The sequence below is a fragment of the Magallana gigas genome, chromosome 1, assembly GCF_963853765.1.
Source record: "Magallana gigas chromosome 1, xbMagGiga1.1, whole genome shotgun sequence".
Lineage (NCBI taxonomy): Eukaryota > Metazoa > Mollusca > Bivalvia > Ostreida > Ostreidae > Magallana > Magallana gigas.
Window position 1 is genome coordinate 51,557,056 of NC_088853.1, and position 26,957 is coordinate 51,584,012.

Sequence of the window (26,957 nt, forward strand, 5' to 3'; positions counted from 1 at the left end):
CAGGTAATGACATAAGTAAGCTGAGTGAAAGGTTTACAGATATAAACTACTTAAATAAACTCAAAGAGTCTTTGATGTCCAAGAAATGAAAAACTGATAATTGCACAATGTTGTTTTAAGAGATTAACAGTCCTTGAGACATGGCACTCTGTCTCTTTGAAATCACATTAAGAGTCCGAAAGTGTCAATCACTAAATAAATAAGTAACTTCGTAAGAAATAAACTGTGAGAAAATATTACGAAACAGATGTTGAATTTTAAAAATAAAGTCCAAAATAAAGTTATAAATGAACAGTGAATTTTAAACGGTGATACAACTATAACAAATACATGTAGATATTTTAACTTTTTAATTTTTTTATCTTGTATTTATTCATTACAAAATGACGTGGCTGCACGTAGATCTAATGATGATTGGACTTTTCTTTTTTAATAATTTTTTGTCACCTACCTAACGTATGCATATATCATTGGGTTAATATGACAGTAAATTTAGCATGGAACTTGCTTGTGTATTAAATGAGCAAAAAAATTATCAAAACAAAACTTATCAGCCAAAGAGTCAGCGTTAACACTGATACTGAGTACTTCCTACAAGTTACATCCAATATAGATGCTTGATCCACCTCTAAATTTATCGCTGGAAATTATAGCCCGAGATTACCGTAACGTCATACTTAACATTATTTTGCGCTCGACAGTTTTCGTAAATTGTCGAACAAATTCGGGGAAGGAAATGACGTCATATGTCAGCAAAAGTTAGGTACAGTTTTTTTACGTAAGCATATGTGTTGTTTACTTTAATGTTTATAAAAGGAATTTTTATTGTTAAATGAAAATGATGTATGCGATTTACAGGTACAATGTAAGAATTTTCATTAGAAACGCTTCCTGTTCCACCATGTTGTTATGCACCGCAAAGGATTATTGGGATATGTAAAAGTTTTTCACGTTGGTCCAAAAAAAATTCTTTGAACAATGTGCAGATTTCAACTCGAATTTCCTCCGTTCGTACACGTTACCTATGGAGCTCGCTACGCGAGCGGCGCTTGCTATTAAAAATGTTTTCGTATTCGTTTAGCTTGCTTACACATTCTTGTGTTGTTGGTAATGGTTTTATAAGAGTGGTTACTTTAAACACAGACATCTGGTATATCTAGAAGATATTCAAATGGTAAGCTGACCAAAAATATGAATATTTCGTAGATCTTTTATTTACTTTAACTAATGGCGTATATCACATTATTCCTTTTTGATTTTATTGATTAAGCAGTCATATTTTTAAAAATCAGAGATTTCCTTAAATCCAACAATAATCAAGCAGAGGTCTAAAGTATGAAGATTAAGAAGGGTATCCTCAATGTTGTCTTAACATTTGCACGCAAACGTTTTAAGGGTAATATTGTATAAATCCATGTTAATGTTAATTGTTGATTCTTAGTACATTAAAAATGTTAATATTCAAAGGATATTTATTTGAACACAGCATATTTATTTCAAAACAATCATTTTTTCACATTAAATACTTTATCTATGTATATGAACATACACATGATAGTCATATCTAATGGGATATATGAGCTAGAGAGTGTTCATACAAGCAAGGTTGGTTCTCAAATCTGTTGACAATTTAGTCACATAGAGTATTGGATTCTTTTCACTATGCCAGTTGCTTTTTCAGCTACAAAAAGTTTATCGTAGCTGTCAATGGATAAACCCCATGGACACTGTAAATAACAATTGTCAATGTAGCGGAGGAACTGTCCGTCCTGATCTAAGATGTGGATAAGATTGTTCTTATTGTCTGATATCAGGATCCGACTTTGTTAATTAATGATTTATAAATCTGATCCCCTTTTTACACAATATCTGTCATCAGATACTAGAAGTCACATGCAATATTTTATTTTCTTCACTTTACCTGTTGCACTTTCAGCTATAAAGAGATTGTCTTTGGTGTCTAAACATAAACCCCACGGAGACTGCAAATAACAGTTGCTAATGCAGCGTAGGTAATATCCGTCCTGATCTACAATATGAATAATATCACTATCTCGGCCTGATATCAGGATCCGACTTTGGCTGTCCGTAGCAATTCCAACAGGATAAAATAATTCCGAAGGAGTATACCTAAATCGAAATTCCCCATTTTGATTGACCACAACGACTGCATTGTTGTAGATATCAGCCACACAAATATCGAGATTTGTGTTCTCACAGATGCATTGTGGAAAATCAGAATTACCGGTGGCTGAAAAAAAGAGGTTTTCCTTTGTCGTCGAATTGAATGCTTTGCGTTTCCGTTGAGCCAGAATACCGAACAATTTTTGTTTGGTTATTGTAATCATTGACTTCAACAACTAGGAGCTCATCAGAGGAGGTACTGCACAAGCCGCGAGGTCTCCATCCCCGTATTCTGATCATGGTATGGACCCCTGCTTTCGTCACTATATTCAGTGATTTGTCATAGCTGTCAGCATAAATAAGGTCACCAAACCTAATTATAGTAATAGTATATGGAAGTGCTCCTGACCTTGTTTGGGTTGACTTGACTATTACTCCTCTGAGGTTGTATAGTCTCATGATTCCATCTGCGCTACTCGTCCAAAATTCTTTATCACTTATACAAGATACATAAAATAATGTATTCTTGCTATCAGACTCAGTGATTACATTTGAAATAATTACTGGTGTATTTATTAATGACTTGTTTGGATGAGAGGGAACACTTGACATTGAAGTGAAGTAATATTCTTCAGTAATAACCCTCAATTCTAGCAGTGAACCAAATTGTTTTGATATCTCTGTTTCGTCGAGTTGATGAGGAATGAACTTTGGTAAACATACTGTTATTTTAGGGGGCATTTTTCTGAATACAGTATTTTTAGATTTGTACGCACAAACCTGACAAATATCATACGAATCCAATAATGTCTTTATAACAGACATGTTTTGTTTGACTTCGGAAATACTGCTTGCGATTTCATCTTCCCGTTTTTTAAGATCAGCCAGATGTTGAGAGTTCATATCATCAACATCAGCTTTCATTTTTGTAATGACGCTTTCTATTTCTCTTTGCAAATCGCGTCCCTGTTTGTTGATAGCTGCTTTCAAATTTTGGGAATTTCTATTCAAATCTTTTCTCTGAATAGGAATCTCAGATAGGATATCTTGGTACTTTGGATAAAGATGATCTTCTAGCTTTTGTAATTCTCTTCGCAAGGTAGCTTTTTTCTCTTCGAATTTTTTGAAAATATCGACTTTAATGTGCTGTTCATGATCAAATGAGGAAACGCAGAGAGCACATATTGGACAGTCGCATTGTTCGCAATGAAGTTCACACGTCTTTGAGGAATGTTTTAGACATTTAGGGGTAGATCCTCGCTTATTGAATGGCACTATTTTGTGCTCTTTAGTTTCATCTAAGACATGTTCCCCTACACAGGGTTTACACAAGTTCACGTTGCAAATGTCACAGTGCAGTAAGGGCATAGAGGTCTCACACAGATCACATCTTAAAACATCCTGCTTACCGCGGGTAGAATTCATGGTTAGACAGTCGGGTCAAGAAAAGAAAAGACATTCTGAATAACAAAATAATAATGAAGTATTACATGTATGCTTCAAAGCAGGGCAATGTGCCGTCTATTTTTTGTTAAATGCTTTGCAAAGAATAATAAATAATTCTTTTTAAACTATATAAAGACAGATTTCATATTGAATACAAATAACACATTAATAAATAAGTGACAAACCACTGAAATCCAAAATGGCGAATCAATGTATTGATATCTCCTATTCCCGTTACCTGGAAAAAAAACACGTGGTATACTCAAGATAAGATGACATAATTTAAACATCGAGAAAAAAACACAGTAAATGCATAATAAAAGTGCATCGCTTAAATAAATTGATATCGGTTGGGATTTAAATAAATCGATATTGATAATGTTTACTCTGATGGCAAACGAAACTCCTAATGTGCATTAAGGACCTAAACGTATGATTGTGTGATTAACAATCGTGTATATTGCTAAATATAACAAGAAAATTGACTATTTTTTTTCAAAACTTTTCTTCATTACTTCAATTTATCAGCTAAAAAATAAATTTAAACATGTAGTTATGTAGACCGAAATTGTAAATTCCAAGACACATGGGGTAAGAGTTTTGATTCTAGGTCGGGGCCAAAAATGGTTGTAATGCAGATAAAAGTTATGTTTTCATCTCTACTCCCTCTCATTGGTAAGTTCAACCGAATTCATAATTAGGTAGACCAGGAAGCCCTTTTCGAAAATTGTTATCTTTATGCCACCTTAAGAGTTCTGACTCAAGTAGTTCTCATAGTGTTGATGTATATTTCTTTTAAAAAAATCTTATTTACTTTTACTAAAACTTAAAAAAAAACCGACAACAAACGATAATTTGAACAAAATTAATGCTACCTACTTCAATGACATTTAGAACGTATGCTCTAGCTGCAAGGTTATACATAGGTTCTAGCTTCAAGGTTATGTAAGGTTCTGGCTCCAATGTTATACATAGGTTCTAGCTCCAAGATTATACATGGGTTCTAGCTCCAAGATTATACATAGGTTCTAGCTCCATGGTTATGTAAGGTTCTGGCTCCAATTTTTTGTAAGGTTCTGGCTCCAAGGTTTAAATATGTTCTAGCTCCAAGGTTATGTAAGGTTCTGGCTCCAAGGTTATACATAGGTTCTATCTCCAAGGTTATGTAAGGTTCTGGCTCCAATGTTATAAATATGTTCTAGCTCCAAGATTATACATAGGTTCTAGCTCCAAGGTTATACATAGGTTCTAGCTCCAAGGTTATGTAAGGTTCTGGCTCCAATGTTTTGTAAGGTTCTGGCTCCAAGGTTAAACTTAGGTTCTAGCTCCCAGGTTATGTAAGGTTCTAGCTCCAATGTTATACATATGTTTTAGCTCCAATGTTTTATAAGGTTCCGGCTCCAAGATTATATAGAGGTTCTGGCTCCAAGGTTATACAGAGGTTCTGGCTCCAAGGTTATACATAGGTTCTGGCTCAAAGGGTATACATAGGTTCTGGCTCAAAGGATATACAAAGGTTCTGGCTCAAAGGGTATACATAGGTTCTAGTTTTAAGGTTATACACATGTTTTCACTTCATTGCAGTTCAGTTGATCTTGTATCAAGGTTGAGGATACTGGTCACAAAGTATATGAGATAGCGTTTTGGACAAGAAGCTGTTTTTGCTGTAAACATTGAACGATCACTAATTGCATGCACAGAGATGTATTTATAAAGGTCTTTAAGTTTTGAATTCTATAGTCTCTTTGGTAAGGTTTGGAGCAAGGAAGGTATCCGTTATCATATTTTACATATCTCTGCTGCTAAGATTGCGAAAACAGATTAAAGTCCATGTTCAAATATGCAACTAATTGAGGTCTACTGGTATGTGCATGGGTTTAGCTACCCTTGGTGATCTTTAATGCCTAAGCAACCCCTTTTTTTGGTTAATTTGTGGACATCATCTTATAATAATTCATTTACGCAAAACAATTTATAACAGGAAATGTAAGAAACAATATGTATATTTTACAGATACATGTAAACATATTCATCAAGATAGTACAAGTCAACATTTTTTCTATAATAATATTTTTTTTTTGTTACTTTTTTCTGATTTATTGTTTATTTTAATTATGAAAGAAATTTGACCTCAACTTTTTATCACATTGCTTCAAACTTACTTTTCAATCTCCTTCCAGTAAAATGAAGTACACTGTAGTCATTGTAAGAATTTGCAATGCCAAAAAAGCTACCATTTTTTAAATATTATACATTTGTGCTGCTATATATAAAAAAGACTAAATAAAATGAAACATAGACAATATGAATACCCAAGGTTAAGCGAGAAATAAATAATGTGGAGTTAAAGAAGATGGAAGCAACTACAGTTAAGATACTATAAAATCAAAATATTAACAAAACTGATATCTAAATAAACATTTAAAAGAATGTATATTTAACATAACGTCGATTTGTAACCTTTAAATATGTTTATTGCTTGGAATGTGTTTATTTAAACTAGCGTATGCGTATATCGAACATCAAAACCGCTTCTTTTATAGAGTGGGTCTATGCTCCATATTTTCATCAGAATCTAAAAAAGGTCTGATTAAAAACAAACCGATTTCAATTAGCAAGAACGTTAAGAGATAACCCACGATACATTAAAAAATATTGTTTTCTATCCAAACAATTAAACTTTTACAAAAAAAAAATACAAGTCCGTAAATTCGAGGCCAAAGTCGTTTGTAGCATTTAAACCACAAACTTTGTGACTGAAATAGCTTAATAGTGGTAAGACAACCAAATATTAGTTAACCTTAGAGAACTAGACTTTTAGGTTGTGGACTCGATACCACAAAACGTATGGCAATATTTTTGTCGTTTGTTAAATTAAAGTGAAACACGCTCATAACGAAGTGCCAGGGGCGGGCGATTTTTAAACTTCTTAAAATAGGCGTAATGCGTTATATCCGTCAAGTTTACAAAATGTAATAAAATCACAGGGAATGAAAATCACCTCGCTGTAAGCGTCAATTCAGTTTAAACGTTTTCGCTATAGCTGTGTCTTACTGTATTCAAAACTGAATATAGTTAGAAATTTTGCTTTTGCAAACTTGCATTATAACATTTATCAAAAAGTTTTAATTGAAAAAAAAATTGAAATTGTATTGAACGATTCAACCAGATGGGCATTTGCACTATCTGATCCCCCAATCTTCTTCTGTTAAAGAAAATTATGTTTCATTGCTGTTTTCCTTTATAGTTTACTTTAAATAAACTGAATCAATCTACTATTTTTTACTTGCATGATAATTCTAGATATTTTATTTTCTGTTCATCTTGATTGCAGCTAACAAAGTAAACTAGAAATAAGAAACTGTGTGTGAGCATCATGTCAGCATAAAGGATTCATCAGTAAGAATTTCGTTAGAAAAGCTAGGAAGAATTTGGACACAGCTGATATGCGTGGATTAGATTTTAGAGAAAACGTCCTACCGAAACTTGTACACCCTATCATCCTACAGATTTAGGGTCATTCAGGGAAAACTGTAATCTGCAGCTAACTGAGAAAGTTACTCCTGGCATGCTGATAAATTGATACTCTATGGGTTGATGATTTCTGCATTTATTTCATAAGTATATGTGCTTTTTCTGTATTTCAGTGTCTTAAAAAATTCGTTGGAAAGAAAGTTGAATAAGAATGCAGAGTATATTCCCTATACATCAAGTGCTAAAAGCAAGATATCTGGCATATGTTCAAATACTTTTATAAATGTTTGATATGTCTGCTATTTTCTTAACCATTAACTGTGGATCACTACTTTTGTAATGAATAAATAGGTAGGATTTTTAATATATCTTCAAGAAGTGTTCATTCTAAATATTCTAAATATTCTAAATAAGCTTAAGATTTCCTGTAAGATACAGTATTCAGCAAACGTGATCTGAAAACGTCCTTCTAAGATCTTCTTTATTATTTGCAAGTAAGAAATTTAAAGGGACTTGGACACGATTTTAGATCAAAAATTTTATTTTTATTTTTTATGTTTAAAATGGTTCACTGGTTCATTTTACATGATTGATCAAAATATTGAATGTTAAAGCCAGTTACAAGCGAGATACAGAGATAAGAATTGGTCGTTATGTAAACAAATCTTGAGTCTTAAAGTTGTTTACAAAAATGTAATGTAGAGAATTATCATTTCTTAGACAAAATGACATGTAAAAAACAATTTTAAAAACTATTTCAATATCTTCGTAAATACTATTATCAACAAAAGAAAGACACGTTTGATTGAAACTTACACCAATACAACACATATGTAAAAAATCACAATATTGAGCTTTGTTTACAAAACAAAGAATTCTGAACTCTGTATCTTGCTTATAATTTGATATTTGACTTTCAAATTTTGACATAGCATTATAAACTTCTATATTTATTAGAATAACTATTGAAAATGGAAAAAAATAAAATTTAAGAATTTTAAGTCAAATCGTGTCCAAGTCCCTTTAAACAGTAAATGCCAAGATACATCGATATTTCACAATACTACATGCAAAAGTTTGTAATGAATGTAATGAAACCATTACAAGTTTCTTGATACACAGGAAAGATTGGCGTATTATACAAAAAGACTCATGTATTAATAACAAATCCTGTATTTACGTAAAATCGATGATCTGTCGAATTGCCTGTTCTTTGTGCACGATCAGTTTAGTTACGTGCTGCAGTATTGGATTCTCTTCACTGCACATGTAGCACTTTCGGCTACAAATAGGTTGTCATTGTTGTCTATACATAAACCCCGTGGACATTGTAAATAACAGTTATTAATGTAGCGTAGAAAGTTTCCGTCCTCATTTAAAATGTGGATGAAATTATTTATACCGTCTGATATTAGCATTCGATTTTGGCTGTCTGTAACAATTCCGATTGGTTGAAATAATCTATTGATTGAAGTATACCTAAATCGGAATTCCCCACTTTGATTGACCACCACAACTACATTGGCGTTATTGTCGGCCACACAAATATCAAAGTTTTTGTTCTCACAGATGAATGTTGGGAAATTTTTACTGGTGGACGAAACAAGAGGTATGCCTTTGCCATCGAATTGAATGGTTTGTTTTTCTGTAGATCCGGAATAACGCACAACTTTTCTTTGGTTATTGCTATCATTGACCATTAGAAGTAGGAATTCGTCAGAAGATGAACTACATACGCCTATCGGTCGCCATCCCTGTAATCTGATCATGGTATGAACTTCTGTTCCCTTTACAATATTCAAAGATCTATCATAGTTATCAGCATAAATAAGATCATCAAACCTTATTATAGCAATGGCAATTGGAATATTCCCTGACTTTGTTTTGATGGACTTCACAAGTTTTCCTTCGAGGTTGTAGAGTCTCAAGAACTCGTCACAACCACTAGTCCAAATTTCTTTATTACCCACACATGACACATGGCATAAGTTGTTATTTCCAGACTCGGTGAAAATATTTGTCATAACTATTGGATTAGCCATCAGTGGCCTCTTTGGAAGAGTGGGAACAACTTCTTTTGAAGTGAAAATAGGGTCATATTCTCCTGCTATAACCTTTAACTTCAGCACGACTCCCAACTGTAGGTTTATCTCTGCTTCGTCGATTTCATGAGGGATGAACTTAGGTAAACATACTTTCAGTTTAGGAGGCAATTTTCTGAATACTGCATTTTTAGATTTGTACGCACAGACATGACAAACATCGTACGAATCCAATAATTTCTTCATATCAGATATGTTTTGTTGGATTTCGGAAATTATGCCTGTAATTTCATCTTCCCGTTTTTTTAGATAAGCCATGTATTTGGAGTTTAAATCATCAACGTTAGCCTTCATTTTTTTTATGACGCTATTTACTTCTCTGTGCAAATCTCGACCCTGTTTGTTGATAGCGGCTTTTAAATTTTGGGAATTTTTATTCAAATCCTTTCTATAAATAGGAACTTCAGATACAATATCTTGATACTTTGGATAAATTAGATTTTCTAACTCTTGAATATCTTTTTGCAAGGCAGCTTTCTTCTCCTCGAATTTTTTGAAAATATCGACTTTAAAATGTTGTTCATGATCAAATGAGGAAACGCAGAGGGCACAGATTGGGCAGTCACATTGTTCACAATGAAGTTCACATATCTTTGAGGAATGTTTTAGACATTTAGGGGTAGATCCTCGCTTTTTAAATGGCACTATTTTGTGTTCTTTGGATTCATCTAAGGCATGTTCCCCTACACAGGGTTTACACAAATTCACGTTGCAAATGTCACAGTGCAGTAAGGGCATAGAGGTCTCACAAAGGTCACATCTTAAAACATCCTGCTTACCGCGGGTAGAATTCATGGTTAGACAGTTGGGTCAAGAAAAGGAAAAACGTTCTGAATAACAAAATGATGATAATAATAATAATAATAATAGTAATTATGATAATGATAAAATAACAATAAATCCAATATATTCATTACTTTCTTGTCTAAATGAAATTAACTATTATTTTATACCAAATTTACTGTTCTGGTGTAAAAATACTAATTTTTGACAGACTAATTGAAACACATTTTTATGAATCAAAATTCATGATTCAAAGCATGACGAGGTGGCGTCTATTTTTTGTTAAATGCTTTGCAAACAATAATAAAGAATCTTTTATAAACGATATAAAGATACATTATATATTGAATACAAATAAATAAGTTACAAACCACTAAAATCCAAAATGGCGAATCCAGGTATTGATATCTCCTGATCCCGTTACTAGAGAAAACCACGTGGTATACTCAAGATAAGGTGTCATTTTAAACATCGAGAAAAAAACACGGTGTATATGCATCATAAAAATGCATCGTTTAAATAAATTGATGTCGGTTGGGATTTAACTAAATCGATATTGAAATGTTTACTCTGATGGCAAACGAAACTCCTAATGCGCATTAAAGATCTAAACTTATGCTTATGTGATTTACAATCGTGTATTGCAAAATGGGACAAGAAAATTTGCTTTTTTCAAAACTCTTCTTCGATCCTTCTAATCATTAGCTAACAATCTAAATTCAAATATGTGGTTATGTAGACAAGAAAGTTTTCCATCGAAATTGTAAATGCCAAGTCAAATGGGGCAAGGGTTTTGCTTCTAGGTCGGGTACAAAAGTGGTTGTAATGCAATTTAAAGCTGAAAATTTTCATCTCTACTCCCTCTCATCAGTAAGTTCAACCGAATTCATAATCAGGTACTCAAGGAAGCCCTAAACCAAAATTGTTATTTTATACCACCCTAGATTAAGAGTTCTGACTCAAGTTGGTCTTATAGTTTTGGTGTATATACCTTATAAAATATGTTTTACTTCTACTGAAACTTAACAGAAACTGACAGCAAACACTAATTAGAACGACCGTTAAGCTGTTCACTTCAAGGACATCTAGGACGTGTGTTTAACTGCAAGGTTATACATAGGTTCTAGCTCCAAGGTGATACAAAGTTTCTATCTCCACAGTTAAATAAGGTTGTAGCTCCAAGATTATATATGGTTCTGGCTTCAGGGTTATACATAGTTTCTAGCTCCAAGGTTATACATAGGTTCTAGCTTCAAGGTTATGTAAGGTTTTCACTCCAAGGTTTTACATAGGTTCTAGCTCCAAGGTTATATAAGGTAATGGCTCCAAGGTTATACATAGGTTCTAGCTCAAAAGTATATAAGGCTCTAGCTCCAAGATTATACATAGGTTCTGACTCAAAGGTTATACAGAAGTTCTGGCTACAAGGTTATACAAAGGTTCTGGCTCAAAGGTTATACACAGGTTCTAGTTTTAAGGTTATACACAGGTTCTCTCCCAATGCTGTACAGTTGATCTTGTCTCAAGTTTGAGAATGGTGGTCATAAAGTATTTGAGATAGCTTTTTGGACAAGAAGCTGTTTTTTGCTGTAGACATTGAACTAATCACTAATTGCATGCACAGAGATTATTTATAAAGCTAATAGATTCCAAAATCTCTTCGGCAAGGTTTAGAATAAGGAAGGTGTCTGTTTTCATATTTTAGATGTTTTATCCTCTGGTGCTAAGATTGCGAAAACAGATTAAAGCCCAAGTTCAAATATGCAACTAATTGAGGTATACTGGTATGTGCATGGGCTTAGCTACCCGGGTAATCTTAAATGCCTAAAAAAAACCTGTTTTTTTTTTTAATTTGTGGACATCATCTTATAATAATCCATTTACGCCAAACATATTTGTAACAGGAAAGCTTAGCAACAATATGTATGACATAACGTCGAATTGTAACCTTTAAATATGTTTATTACTTGGAATATGTTTATTTAAACTAGCGTATGCGTATATCGAACTTCAAAACCCAATCTTTTATAGGGTGGGTCTATGCTCCATATTTTCATCAGAATCTAAAAAAGGTCTGATTAAAAAACAAACCGATTTCAATTAGCAAGAACGTGAAGAGATAACCCACAATACACTAAAAAATATTGTTTTCTGTCCCAACAATTAAACTTTAATTTTACAAAAAAAAATATACAAGTCCGTAAACTCGAGGCCAAAGTCGTTTGTAGCATCTAAACCACGAACTTTGTGACTAAAATAGCTTAGTGGCTAGAAAACCAAATATTAGTTAACCTTAGAGAACTAGGCTTTTAGGTTGTGGGCTCGATACCACAAAACGTAAGGCAATAATTTTGTCTTGTCTGTTGTTAAAGTAAAACACGCTCATAACAAAGTGCCAGGGACGTGTTATTTTAAGTCTTAATAAGCGTAATACGTGATGTCCGTCAAGTTTACAACATTTTATAAAGTCACAGGGAATGAAAATCACCTCGCTTGTAAGTGTCAATTCAGTTTAAACGTGTTCGCTATAACTGTGTCTTACTGTATTCAAAACTGAATATAGTTAGAATTTTACTTTTGCAAACTTGCATTATAACATTTATCAAAAAGTTTTAATTTGAAAAAAAAAACATCTAAAATTGTACTGTACGACTCAACCAAATAGGCTTTTGCGATATCTGATCCCCCAATCTTCGTCTGTTAAAGAAAATGTTCCATTACTGTTTTCTTTAAATTTACTTTGAATAAACGAATCAATCTACTAATGTTTATTTGCATGATAATTCTAGATATTTTATTTGCTGTTCATCTTGGTTGCAGCTAACAAAGTAAACTAGAAAAAAGAAACTGTGTGTGACCACCATGTCAGCATAAAGGATTCATCAGCAAGAATTTCGTTAGAAAAGCTAGGAAGAATTTGGACACAGCTGATATGCGTGGATTAGATTTTAGAGAAGACGTCCTACAGAAACTTGTACAAATATTTGGGGTCATTCAGGGAAACTGTAATCTGCAGCTAACTGAGAAAGTTACCCCTGGCATGTTCATAATTTGATACTCTATGGGTTGATGATTTTTGAATTTATTTCATATGTATATGTGTTTTTTCTGTATTTCAGTGTCTTAAAAAATTCGTTGGAAAGAAAGTTAAAGAAGGATGTTTGAAAAATTATGGATGTGATTGACGGAAAGGAAAGTAAAGTAAGAAAGAGTCGAGGTAGAGATCCGAATGAGCGATGATAACAGAGAGAGAGAGAGAGAGAGAGAGAGAGAGAGAGAGAGAGAGATATGGTGAAAATGAAAGTTGAGAAAGTGGAAGAGTGAAGAGGTGAGAAAGTGAAGATGAAAGTTGGAAAGTTTAAGAATATTTCATTTGCTTATATATTTTGCATCAATCTTTCTTTATTTTCTTTTTTCTTTTTTTGCATTCTGCATACAATGTCATGTTTATTTTCGTGCATGTTGGTCAGCTGTTTTGATAAGAGAGATAACTCTGAACCCCAAAACTACAATGTCTTTAGCAAGCCAATTACACAGTGACACACAAAAAAGCGCTTAAGGGTGTTATTTACTCAGGGTTTGAGTTCTCAAACTCCGATTGTTAAAAAGTTCAATGTAATGAGTAAAATTTGTTCTAAACACAAAAAGTATTTATGAAATGAATTATCATTGACAAAACATTCAATAGTTTTACTTTATTATGGAATTATGCTCAAACAAAAATTGACTTTTAGCCAAACAGAGGAAATTCGGACTAAATTTTGCAGATTTTGTTTTCTGCTAAAAGTTTTTTGGCAGTAGTCTAATATTAAAAGTTAGGATTTTATATTTAAGTCTACGTAATTTTGCATATTTTCCGTTGGTTTTATCTCACTTATTCATTAAAATAATCTTATGGCACGAATAATAATAATATTTAAAAATGTTTAAAAACGATAAAGGACATCATATCTCAAAATTTTGATCATTGACCTCATATAAATTTTATGCCAACAGAATAAGGTCAATATAAGTAGTTCAATATCATAAATGTTTTTGTATTATCATCATTCAATTTTTTGTAAAATTGAATCAAAAATGGGTAGTGATTTGAAAACTGATAGAGGAAATTCGGACTGAATTATTTTTAAAAATTGATGCTGAAATCTTAATGTTGTGTACTTATTTAGTGCCACTACCATTCGTAAACTGTATCTTATTTTTTAAAGTGTTTAATTATTTGTAATATTTTTATAATTAAGAAAATCTCAATCGTAGTCTAAATTTTTATGGGATTTATCTTGATTTTTCAATAAATATTCAATAGCCATTAACTCAAAAAGTAGGTCATTGACCTACTTTTCTGAAAGTGAAAAATAACAATGCAAGCAAAGGTCTATAACACACAATAGATGGTTTTTCATTATCATCAGTGGATTTTTTTTTCATTCTGAGTAAACGTCATCCTTAACAAAATTTTAGATTAACAGTTGTAAACTATAATTAGTGGGGAAAGGCAAAAAAATTAACGACAGTAAGCTATATTTCTTAGTATAAAACATCCTTGTAATAAATTATTTTCAATTTTTTCTTAAATACACAAACTTTTTAAAAGTGAATTTCAATACATCATAACAATAATAAAAAAAAACAGTATAAAACATAACCGTCAATTACTCAAAACAGAAAATAGATCTAGGTTCAGCGTATTTTGATAAATTCAGAATCTTCGTTTAGTTTAAACAATATTTATTCATTATAGATTCAAATACTTTAATATGATGATAATTACAATTGTAAGATTGGGTAACCATGTGGGTTACATATATATCCCTCTCTTGTAAACCTACATTTATATAGTGTTAATTTGATTTTTGTGTAATTAAGCCTTATATCATTTGATAATATTGAACATGTTTGTCGTTAATTGCATCACTTGAAACAGTCTTTATTGTTCCAAAAATAGACAAACCTGTATAATTTCATTCATATCTTTGTTTACTAGTACCTGTTAAAGTTGTATCATTTTTCATTTTTTTACATTTATAAAGGCCCGACGATGATGTGTTGAAAGTCCTGACGGGTTGCATATTTAATTTAAACATATTATCGTTGATATTCCATTTGATATTGTAAACACATGTTACTATAATTAAATCACTGACTTATTTAGTTACTTACCAATAGTGTTTTCATTTTTAAAAAATCCATATGATTTTGATTGTGTTTTACATACGTAAAAAACATGTGTGAATAAAAACCTTGCTCTAATGTATGAACATTCTTTTGAACCTTAATCTTTATATATACACTTATGACATTTTATATATTTACATGTGAAAATATGTATGTCAACAATTTTGATTAGGAGGGGGCTGCATAACTTGTGCCCAGTCGAATCATAATAACTAGTATATCACAATAAAATAATTCAGTTTAAAACACTAGTATTCAGACTTTATGAACATCAAATTTCAAGGACATATCTAAAAGTCAAAGGTCAAATATGATGACGTCATGTAGAATTTTTATATCTTTTCACCTGTGATTTTCACCTTATTTTATCTTAAACCTACGGTCAAGTTTGCCTGTTATTTTTTATATGATTTAATGAAATGTTCATGTCAGTCTTGTTGTTTAATTTTACTTAAATTTGAATTAAACAATTTCCTATTAAAGAACTTTGACTGTTGTTAGTTTTCGTTAAAACGTTTTGCTAACAAATAATTCAAGAACACTTTTCAAACATACGTGTATGTAACATTCATGTGCGAATCCAGAAATTTTTCAAAGGTTGATGCGAAAATTGGTGTTTGTATTGTGAAGTACTTGTTCGCTTGTGGGAAATTTTTCAGGGACAGTCGGAATTGACATTCTAGAGACCCAAAGAATGTTTAAAGAATGTTCAGAACTAAGTCCTGATTGGGTCAAAAGAGCTGATCTTTCGGAAGTTCTTGGAATTTTGTTGGCGATTTAAAAAATTATAAAACGAACTCATGAAATTAGCCTCATTATTTGTGCTACTATTAATGTAATATGTGTAATAAATTTTTATTTGTTTTTTTTTAATGAAATATTCAGAAAAAATGCAAATTATTATAACGTTAGGCGTTTTAGTAAAAAAATTATGCTTTTTTTTTACAACGTTGCATAGTTCAATTTATCGGCTTCATTTATAGATATAAGTTTTAAATCGAAAAGGGATATTCAACTTTTATCCTTAAGATATTAAAAATATGGCACAATAATAAAATTTTGAAACCTTAATAATATGACGTTCTCTGATCAACATCGAAATTGCAAAGTGACTGATACAATCTGATGACTATCAACTGATATTGTCGTATCGTTGAATCATCCAAGTCCGTGTTACGGCTTGCTAGCTACACATTATTTTAGAATAATTTCAAAATTTTCAAATTTTTAAAATTTCAAATCAACCCAATCCCCCCTCCCCTCTCTGTCTCTGTCTCTGTCTGTCTCTGTCTCTGTCTCTGTCTCTGTCTGTCTCTGTCTCTCTCTCTGTCTCTGTCTCTGTCTGTCTCTCTCTCTGTGTCTCTCTCTCTCTCTCTCTCTCTCTCTCTCTCTCTCTCTCTCTCTCTCTCTCTCTCTCTCTCTCTCTCTCTCTCTCATATTTAAAAGGGGTGGAGTGTGACCCCTGACCCCCGATCTGAACCAAACACTGATAAATGCTTTAGAAGTTACTTTAAGTATATATTTCTGAGTCTTCAAGTAGCAAAAAATCTTCTGTAAAAATACATACAGGAAAACACTAAGAGTGTATAAAAAAGTAAATTATCGACAATGCAAATCATAACAATTAATGAAGCCCTATTTCATTTTACGCTGTTCAAAAAGGGATCAAAGGTTAAAGGCGATGTGGGAAAATATTGTTAGGTCAATTTTAACCACTCCCTCTCCTTAATAAGAAGAAAAAAACATAGCAAAATAAAAAATATCAACACCAAAAAAAAAAAACAAAAACAAAACAAAAATCAAATAAAAAAAAAAACCCCAAAACAAACAAAAGCCAAAAAACAAAAGTCATTAAAAAAAAAGGTTTTCTAAAAATTGAATTAGAGGAAAATGCTTCATCTGTTGTGTACCTATTCATCAACACGGTCAAAGAGAGTTGAAACATGTCAAAAATGTTCCGTCAATAGTCTTAATATATAGCATATCCTTTAATTTATTAACAAATTTATTTATTTATTTATTTTCGATCGGGCTCAATGCACACGCGATGAATGCACTTTGAACTCGATCAGCAAAAAACGTAAACATTCCCACTTCCGCTTTGCATGGGGAATGTGCAAAGTTGGCGCAGAAAAAAAAAATCACGCGTGTAGACTTTAATGTTTACAATATCTCTCCACCTGTGGAATTTAGTTTACCGATAATGTAGGAATAACCGAAGATTGAAATTCTCATACAGGTAATATATGCGGTATTTTCACAACGTTTTCAGGGGGTGGTGGATTTTAACTATCAGCTGCATGGTTCTGTCTTATTTGTACTTGATAATATTCACAGATAACGAAATTATTGTGTTCATGATATTTTCTTTAACATAAAATACTAAGAAATTTTTATTGAGAGAAAGAGCAGCTTATAAATTGATATAATCTTACAGAAATCAGGATTTTCCTTGTTTTATTTTTAATAATGATGAATTGCGTTGCAAGTTTTCTTTAAATATGTATTTACATAGGCATGCCGGTTGACCTGTTTAGGAAATTATGTAAGATTTAACTTGTGACATTTAAAGGAAGCCCTTTAACAGTAAACAAAATTTAAATGTGGAGCCTGTGGTATTTGTTTTGGACCCAGACCCTTTAACTTTCTATTTTTATTATTTTTTTAAAGGGGGGGGGGGGGTCCTATATGAAGTGCAGTAGGGCACTCCCCCTCCCTAAGTCCCTGAATAAAATTTTTGGGAAGGGGATCTATTGGTGAGTGAGTAGACTCAATGAACCTATGGGTAGGACTTGACTAAATGCAAAGAAAGCAGAAAAAACAACTGCGATTGTATGCAAGCTATAAACATTTCTTGTGTTGACATGCCTGTGCATTTGCTTTAATTATTGGGATGCCCATGGCTATTGGATACCATGCAAAATCTTTTTTCATATCTGTTAAAATGATGACAGTGATGATGATGATGATGATGATGATGATGATGATGATGATGATGATATGATGATGATAACTGTGCATACACTGGAGTATCTCTTGTCTCAATGACATGTACTGTATATTCCTTATTTATAATGCAGCCACTATTCAATTTTCTGCTGTCTTGAATCAAATCATGAGAATTTAAGATCTAATGTATGAGCACCTTTTTTGTTATACTTTCATATAATTGAATTAAGACTGTCTGAAAAATAAAAGCGACAATTTTGAGTGCATGGATATCAATTCCTTGCACTTGATAAGAAATCCACAGTATACAAGCAAGTACCTGGTAGTTAGCGGTACTTATCATGCTCAATCTTCTTGCCACAATATATACATGTACATTTATTACTTGGATTTTTATATCTACGCATATGCCAGGTGCATCGAACGTTGATGTAATTTTGAGAGATAGAAAAAGGCCCGTTTGATGATTATTAGACTTAAAGAAACATAGCTTTGAACATGTTGTACGACGGTAATGCAAAAATATTTTTGTCCCCCCCCCCCCCCCCCCCCATCCCTCCCTCCCATGGACCCTCAACATTTCTTCAACATCTTTAGATATGGAGGATTGTTTATGATATATGACATGTACCCACTTTTTGAACCTTCAGTATGAAGATTCAGTACAATCATGTAGTCAGACCACTGTTCAAGTATCTAAAGATACACAAATACTTAATACGCTTCCTACTGCTACACAATGTAGTTGATGTATTGATTTGCGTAACTTGGATGTATAATACATGTACATGCAAATACTCTTTGGGCTCTATATATAATTTTATAAGTATTATCACTTGTTCATGTATATGTATACATGTAAATAGGATCTCTCATATATAGTACATAATTTTTAACATTGAGCCTTGAAGAAAAGATAGATATAAATGCTCTGTGATCGAATTGGAATGGATGTAAAAAGATTTTTTTCTCCAAACTTAGCTTGCATGAATACAAAGAATGTAAAACTAAATTGAAATAGAAATGGAAAAAATGGTTATTTGTACATGTATTTTTTATTTGACACATCATCTGCATTTTATATTGCATATGCAACGTTCAAACTTGTTCTGGGATAATGTATTTCCCAGTGTTACTTAAGATGTCAATAATTATCTCCCCAGGTTAAAAGACACTTATCCAGGCCCCTTTGTACTCTTGCAGAGGCTGTTCATATTAAGAAAGATATCGACATCTGTCTTTTACAAAAAAACTGCATTTGACACAATTTTTTTTTTCATTTGAAAGGGCCTTGTTGTTTTAAGCTTGAATTTCTCCATATATGTAGGTTAAGTTTGCTAATATTGATTTTTCAGTCGATGGCAAAAATTGGAAACCTATGGTTATTTAACTGATTACATGTGCTGTCGATCAGTGTTAGATATACACGAGCCTATAAGGTGATTTATTGTATTTTACTCTAATTAGTCTTACCACCATCTTTCTTTTGGTTATTTCTTTTAAGCCAGTAATTATCTGGTTATTATAATCTCCTTGGGGGGAAAAGGGGGAGGGAGTACTATTTCTAAAAAAAAAAATCATTAAAGAATTCCCTTTATATCTCAAGGGATAAGGTTTTATTGCATTCTGCATGCAGACAACATTTTGCCTCGAGATACTGAAGATGTTATCATAATTTTGTGCTTGCAATAATCAAAGACTACATTGTGTACCTGGCCTTCTTCAGTCTTCTGTTTATTTTTATTTTTAGTTCTTCACTTGCTTTCCTCCCAAGCTTTGATCCATACAATATGGAGATTTAATGAGAATTGCAGTTTTTATTGTTACTGTAAATGCCTTATTTTACGCGAGTAGTTAATTCTGCGATTGAACCGTTATGCATCAAAATGATCAAATCGCAAAGTATGAAATTGCGAATGCTGAATTTTTATCATAGTTCTATTTAGTTTACATCTGTCCGTAAAATAAAAGCGAGATTTTGAAATCCACGAGAATCAGATGTACTTCTCTCGATTTTACGTGAATATAAATTCCTCGCAACTGATTAGGAATCTACGGTATCATAGTCATAGTAGTCAGGATGATTTTAAAATGTCTAATATCAAGTTTTTGTAGTCACTCAATGGTGCTAATGCTAAAAAGTCCTAGATTCCTTTGAATGTGATATTACCAGGTAATTATGGAAATGTGTCAGAGTGAAAGTCAAATGTGAATGATTGATGACCTTGAAAGGTCAAAAGTCAAGGGGCAAGTATCAATTTTTTTTAGCCACTCTGCTATCGAAAAGATAGGTAAGTTATCAGTTGATGAGATAAGTAGCAATGTACAATGTACACATAAATCACATGTTAAACATGTTAGAAAAATATATAATTATACATGTATCAATTGTACCGTAATATTAAAACTCAATTCCTTGGCCTAGCTATTAGTGCATCTGACTTTGTAAGCCCTTGCTTGCTCTGTAATGAGCCCATTTAAGACTTAAATTATTGATTTAAATTCACAAGCTTGATTTAAAAGGTGATATTGATAACAATTTGACCTGTTTGTTCATTGATTTTTTGTTGTAGTTATGATAAACAGACCTACACTAGTTTTAACTTAAATTTTGTTTTAGAAGCTATTTAAAAGGAGAGAGAGTGTTGTAAAATGTCGCCCCTTGAATATCATCACTAAGGAAACATATTATGATATTCATTCTTCAGTGAATAACAAATAATATTATACTAAATCAATGAATACTGTGGTTTCATCAATATTCGTTGAATACCAATTTTCGTGGATTTCGTTGTTTAGTTGATCCACGAAGTTAAATGTTCATTAAAGTGCAATTTTTATTAACATTTTGTATTGATAGGGCCATTAGCCACGGATTTATGTATCCTTAAAACTGTAATTTTCACTTTATCCATGAAAATTGATGCCCTTGAATATTAATGAAACCACAGTAATGTACATGTTTTTTTAAAAATTCACTCACTCCCCCAAATCTTCCCAGTGAAATTAGTGGGAAAATATTAAGATGATACAGGTCAACACAGTTTGGACTAAATTGGTCCATGATCAAATTCATTTGAAATTTTTCATGTTCAGTAACATTAAATTATACTTCATTTATGAAATATTGAAAAGAACTGTTCATATCAGCTTGACTCAGGGAAACATGGATTTAATTTAATTTCAGCAAATCTGATTCTGAGTTGTGCATGTAATACTAATAACTAATTAGCTTTTATCATTTATAGGAACTAATTTGGTTTATTATGATAAGCTGAAATTGTTGGAAACTATGAGGTAGTCAGAGCATTTTTCCTGTTATTGCCAATTGTCAATGCTCTTCTCTCTCTCTCTCTCTCTCTCTCTCTCTCGTTATTAATTATGTAGTAAAGATTGCAATTACAATTAGTTGACTTCATGTAAATGGTGCATTTTTTTCTCATTTACCAGATTAATCCCACAGTCACAAATACAATAACAATGTTTTTATGGATGATAGAGACCATCTAGAGGGAAAAAGCTAGAAGCCATGGAGGAATTTTTACAGGAAACCAAACATTTCCTGGTAAGATTATTCAGATTATCACATTAATTAATAACATATTAAATGTTGAAACCTGCATCTGTGAATTTATTAAACCTTTCTGCTTTGCTTTGTAACCATGCAGTAATGCACTCTTTGCTTTGATACCAGTATCCATTGTATTAGCAAATAACATTAAAAAAAGTGTAATCAAACATGTTTATTTTAAAGCAGGAAACTAGTTATGATAAAAAAAATGCTGGTTCAGAAATTTTGAATCAATGCAAATATTAGGGTATTACCTTTAATCATGAAGTATATCTATGAATAATTATATTTCTCGAAACAATTGTCTGGAAGAGGAACTAAATCATCTTTTCAGTCTGTTTTTATATCTGTCTTTCTGTTTAAGTCTATCCATTCATTTGTCAATTCATCTGCCCATCTGTCTGTCTGAGGTTGTATTTATTAATTTTTAAAATTTCTTCTTCCTTTTTGGGCTTTTGAACTTTAGTAGAAACAGATTCTACTCTCCTTGACCTTATTAGTCAAGGTCAACTAAAAGCAAGACCCTTAAGTTTGTTTTACTTGTTATGTACATTTACAGGGGATAAATTCCATTTCTGGTTAAAAAGATAGTTAAAAAAAATTAAGGGTTATAACATTTTCATTTGCTTTTCACTGAAAGGTTTGAAATGCAATGACCTTGACACCCATGTATATATGGAAAGGTTACTCTTCAAGGTCATGGCACCCACACTCTTTTAGAGAATCAAATGAACATACATGTATGTATGCATAGTTTATTTTATTTTTTTAAATGGTTACAGCACAAAAGCATAGCTGAAAAATGACCATGGGAGGCAGTAGGTTGATAATGATGAACCAATTGAAATGGGGGGGGGGGGTTGCATAAATAGGGCTTTGTTTTACAGTATGCCTGCAATTTGTTTCACAATTTTGAAAGACAACGCATTCGTCTAATCTTGTAATGATTTCAGGTTCTGTTAAAAGTTTTTTAAATTTGAATGGTTGCAGCAATGCTGTGCATTGGAAATTAAATGCATTAAGTTTTATGACTCAAAAAAAAAAAAAAAACTTTCAAGAGAGATTAAAGATGTTTTACAAGTATTAAATGTGTCAAGAAAAAAAAGTGCACAATAAAAATTCTGTTTAGGTTTAATGTGCAACTGTGCATTGCTGCATAAACATTGCATTTTATTATTCCGACGGCTGCATATTTTGAATTTTTTATATTTCCCCAAGATAAAGAGCAGGTTGTTTTAGTGATGAATGCCTCCATCAGGTGCAGGCAGTAAAGTATCTTTCATTGAAGAGTTTAAATGATAAGCCCCTTTAATGATATCAATTTAGGGCTGCATGTACATTGTATATATTATATAGATCCATCACTGAACAGCTTTGTCCTTCACTAAAGGAAAAAAAAACATCTTTACTTATAAACAGGACAACAAAAGCTTAGTCCTTCATTTACTTGGATGATTTGATATACTGTGGAATCATTAGATTTGTGGTGGCTCAATTTTCGTGAACTTGTGGGTAGCTCTCATCCACAAAATTAAAGGCATCCTCAAAGAATTAATAATTAGGGTCATATTAAGTCAATTTGTTTGCTTTTGATGATACATGAAATCATGTCCCCATGAATCTTTGAAATTTTAGCAATCTACAGATTAAACTGGTCCCAACAAATTTTAATGATTCCACAGTAATATGGAAATTTGATATATATCCAATGCAGCTATAAAAATGTAAAATATTTCATATGCAAAACATAACAAAAGTACAAGTATTTATATTATATACAGGGGAACATTTAGATTGCCCCTGTTTTATTTTTACCCCTTTCGTTCTCTTTGCCAGCAGGCAAAACTTAGACTGATTGGCAAAACAATTCAAAAATTATTGTGTTAAATTAAAAAAAAATATCTATCATATATTTCATTTTTTGAGGGAATTCAAAACACGGCAAAACTGTTCAAAAGTGATAAACTCAAAGGGCAAAAAACAAACTACAAGGCAAAAATAAATTGGAGATGTATTGCATTACATAACTGCTTATCATGAAACTATATATAATTATATAGAAGCAACACAGCTACACAATGTTAATACATTAATTCAGAACTGATGTTTTAATGGACTGAGGATTATGGAGACAGATTCAAAACCTATTTATAATTTTAAACTGATCCTCATACCACTGAGAAGCTTTCATATTTGTATTAAAAGAGTTGATTTAAACTTCGAAGGAATTAAAATTAGTTTGATAAAATTATTTTACAAATATATTCATATTATTTCAAAATTTTTGCTTGCAGGAGACAGATGATAAAATACATGTTGTCATTGGCAACGAATCATGTGACCTTGACTCTGTGGTGGCAGCCTTGACCTACGGCTATTTTCTGCACAAGGTTACATTTTCTGTATTCACTAATAATGAAACACTTCATTAACTAATATGGATATGTTTTTATTCTGAAGAAATGCTATGCTTCTTCTTTTTAATGGTTTGATCTTCAATATCTTATTCATGGTTATGCAGCTTAAAAGAGCATGAAACAAGTAAATCACTGAATGTCCTTGACCTCATTACATTTGACCATGACATTCAACTTGTTTCCCTCTTCCAGACCTCATCTTCAAGCCAAACAAGATGTCTTCCAGTACTGAATACTCCAAAATCGCAATTCCATCTCAGGACCGACTCCAAGTATCTCCTCAGCCACACAGGCATAAACCCAGACCATCTGACCTTCAAAGATGACCTTGACCTTCAAGACCTCCATCTCAAGGGCAGACTGTCCCTGACCCTGGTGGACCACAATGTCTTGGCGGGAGAGCATGCATCGCTAGAGGACAGTGTTGTCATGGTGATCGACCATCATCAGTTGGAGAGGAAGCCAAGCGACAGGTCAGTTTTATAGTACATGTATATCAAAATAATTATGTCAGTTTATTGTAAAGGTCGTTGTGTACAGTAAAATACTGTTGTAAGGAAATGCCAGGGATGGGCAATTTTGCTTAGTTAAAAGCATAATTCACTATATCTGTCAAGTTTACAACATGTAATATAGTCATGGGGAATGAAAAAAATTCGCTCCAATTCAACATAAGCATGTTAATTTTGCTATAAATGTATTTTAATGTATCTGAAACTCACCATAACTTTTAACTTGAATAAAACTGAACTTTTAATGGCTGAAGATTTTCAGATATAAATTAAGTTATAAAAAATGACTTCATCCAAATTACCAATGATTACAGCAAATTAAGTTCTTTAATTATTTTTCAAACTGCGGTTTTTAGTTTAATAGTATTCAGCAGTGTCTCACTGTAAAAATAAAAAGTAGTAGTTTACATCGTAAAGATTCATTTTTGTTAAAAAAAAAAATCCTGTGTGAATTATTGATATGTCTTAAAGATCTGAAGCTTATTGCTGGCTCAATAAATGATTCTCTATAGATGGGCACAAAGGTAAGGAGTCTTGGGGAAGAAGAGTAATTAGTTTATCAACCAGTGAATAGAAACTAAGTTTGGCGCTCCTGGCTATAATGTCATTTACCAGTAATGCCTCTCTATAATGAACAGCTTTGGTTTTCGTGGTCTCATCCACAATTGAATCCTTTGAAGAAAATCTTTTCCTATGGATACTTCGACTTTAGTCTAGGAGTAAAACTTGTGCTCACTTGATAATTTAACCACAGTACCATGATAAAATGTGTTTAAAGTCTTCATGGTCTTAAAAACTTTTGATCTTTTATTCTTCAAACAAACCTGTACCATCTGTTTTCAAATTTACCTTTTTTTAATGTACATTAATTTGTTCTCTTTATACTCTTGTTTTCTGTGTTGAATGCAATTTGGAATATTACAATTGCAATATGTACTTCTAATGTAAAACACTGCTGAATGCTGGGAAATTATTAGCTAAAAATAGATTTTTTAAGGAGGCTGGATCGATGGTCAACAAAATAGCCATCTCACTAACCTTAAATTTTTTTTAGAAATGATTTTTTAAGCTACAGTGTTACAATCAATTAAGAAATAAACAACAATTTAAAAAGTTCACGGGGATATGAACTTGGTTGGTCACATGATCAAATCCTGTGAAGCCCAAAGGGCTTCTCAGATGATTTGATCACGTACCAACCAAGTTCATATCCCGGTGAACTTTTTTAAACATTGCTGTTTATTACCTATATTTACATACAGAATTGAACGTTTTCGCTATTATATAGGTTCGTATAAGGAAGCATATTTGCAAATGTAAATATCATTAAATAAAGAAAAAAAATTCATAAAGATATATTTCAGTTTGAAGCTATTTAAACTATACTTAGTACCTGCTTTGTTAATTATACTCAGTACTACTGTTTGGTCATTTTTTGGGTGCATATAATACACCCAATCTTAAGCTTTTTTTCTCACCACTTTCAGACCCAAAGTCGGGGTGCGTATTATACACTACTGTGCATTACTGTTTTACATTCGGTGGATTGTGGCAATTAAAAGAACAAATCGTTTTTTTTTCAGCTTCAACATTTAAATATTTTTCCTTTGTCGTTAAAGAGAGCTCTTCGTAAAAAGGAGGTTAATATAATCTAAAAAAATGGCCGCCAACATCCAGCCCTCTTAAAAATTGTATCTTTTTTAGACAAGTAGTATTATAGTCTCATAAAGTGATTTAATTAGTCGACAAAGTTCTCATCAACAGGTATAAACAGTGATCATGGTGATTAATTAATTACAAGACATGAATTAAAAGTAACATAAACTGAAAGATTTTTTTTTTATCTGCTTCTGACAGTAGATTGACAAAAGCAGACAAATTGAATTCCACAGATTAATATGAAGAGCGAAACTTTTTATGAGAACCCTCTCTCTCTCTGTCTTAATCGGGCTGAAATATTAATGGCGACTTGACAAGGTTTCATATAGAATTCAATATTGATTTTTTTTTTCCCCCTCCATCTTCTGATGACACTTTAATGACAGCCCCCAGAACTCTAATCTATCTGTGTCGGAAACTACAGTGGATCATGTCTCAAATCTTGAAAGGGAACATTTTGATATGGATGATAATTACATACATGTAGATGCTACATGACTACATGCACGGATATTTTTAAGGTGGTTTACCTAATATATATCCGTTTTATTTTGTGAAAAAATTTGCAAAAAATAGAGAAAATGTGCAAAAAAATTTTGGCGTCATTTAAAGTGATTTGAAAATTGTATTATGGCAAACATTACTGAATATATTTTCTGCGTATTGAATATTTTGCTCTGTAAAAGTGATTGCGAAAACAGCGAAAAATTAGATCACTGCAAAATAATTAGAAAACAATATATAA

The 26,957-nt window shown here is 32.1% G+C and overlaps 2 protein-coding genes across 2 annotated transcripts in view; one reads left to right on the forward strand and one right to left on the reverse strand.

Annotated features, from left to right (window-relative positions):
- Positions 1-7,931: 7,931 nt before the first annotated feature.
- Positions 7,932-10,386, reverse strand: LOC117687616 (tripartite motif-containing protein 2). Its single transcript, XM_034464460.2, has 2 exons — positions 10,301-10,386; positions 7,932-9,976 (listed from the first exon to the last, which is right to left on the reverse strand). Exon 2 carries the CDS (start codon positions 9,939-9,941, stop codon positions 8,277-8,279), a length of 1,665 nt encoding a protein of 554 aa, XP_034320351.2. The 5' UTR covers positions 9,942-9,976; positions 10,301-10,386; the 3' UTR covers positions 7,932-8,276.
- A 6,798-nt stretch (positions 10,387-17,184) lies between these two features.
- The window catches only part of LOC105326623 (uncharacterized), a 40,000-nt gene continuing 30,227 nt past the window's right edge, over positions 17,185-26,957 (forward strand). Inside the window, exons 1-4 of the mRNA XM_034464462.2 lie at positions 17,185-17,343; positions 21,504-21,618; positions 23,919-24,014; positions 24,234-24,514. Coding sequence (XP_034320353.2) covers positions 21,583-21,618; positions 23,919-24,014; positions 24,234-24,514 — 413 coding nt within the window. The 5' untranslated portion in view covers positions 17,185-17,343; positions 21,504-21,582. The remainder of the gene's footprint in view (positions 17,344-21,503; positions 21,619-23,918; positions 24,015-24,233; positions 24,515-26,957) is intronic.

Coding starts and splice junctions, on each gene's coding strand:
- LOC117687616 (XM_034464460.2), bottom strand. CDS start 9,941: ATGAATTCTACCCGCGGTAAGCAGGATGTTTTAAGATGTGACCTTTGT.